Source organism: Sinocyclocheilus anshuiensis, unplaced genomic scaffold (assembly GCF_001515605.1).
Source record: "Sinocyclocheilus anshuiensis isolate Anshui unplaced genomic scaffold, SAMN03320099.WGS_v1.1 scaffold1203, whole genome shotgun sequence".
NCBI classification, from domain to species: Eukaryota; Metazoa; Chordata; class Actinopteri; order Cypriniformes; family Cyprinidae; genus Sinocyclocheilus; species Sinocyclocheilus anshuiensis.
The window spans coordinates 368,313-368,825 of NW_015539980.1; the positions used below are offsets into that span (position 1 = coordinate 368,313).

The 513-nt window shown below is 33.7% G+C and overlaps 1 protein-coding gene across 1 annotated transcript in view; it reads right to left on the reverse strand.

The window, feature by feature from the left end:
* Positions 1-513, reverse strand: part of LOC107687115 (peroxisome biogenesis factor 10-like) — an 18,912-nt gene that overhangs the window by 12,173 nt on the left and 6,226 nt on the right. The window contains exon 5 of the mRNA XM_016484319.1: positions 416-513. This exon is cut by the window's right edge and continues 33 nt beyond it. Within this exon, the coding sequence (XP_016339805.1) occupies positions 416-513 (98 nt within the window). The remainder of the gene's footprint in view (positions 1-415) is intronic.

Below are 513 nucleotides of genomic sequence, written 5' to 3' on the forward strand. Positions count from 1 at the left end.
ATTTTGAAATTTGGCTCAAAAAAAAAAAAAAAAATCAAATAACACTGCAGATTTTATAACAACAGGTCCATGTAAGACAAAGAAATGTTTAACCATTTTCTGCATTTTAAATAACGACTATATTAATTATATTCATTTTTATCTTGTGGGGCAGTGAAAACGCCATGTCATGTCAACAACCTATATATAAATATATATATAAATATATATTTTTTTATTTTTTTATTCTTCTTCAATGAATTGAAAAATACGTTAAATTACGAAAAAGTTAAATTATTGGACCCACAAAAGAACTGAGAGAAATCGCAGCGGAAGGAACAAGGCCTTAGGGCACTACAGGTATCTTTTTCTATTAAAAAAGTGTGTTTATGGAAAAGCTTTGTCAAATGTAGGCCATGACTGTATAGAGCAGTACCTGGGGAGCAGGTTTCTGTGCTGCTTCCACTCGTGTCGAGCTCTCTGTCTCTGCCTGAGGTTGTTAAACTGCAGTGTGAGAGAGATGCCCAGCTGCAG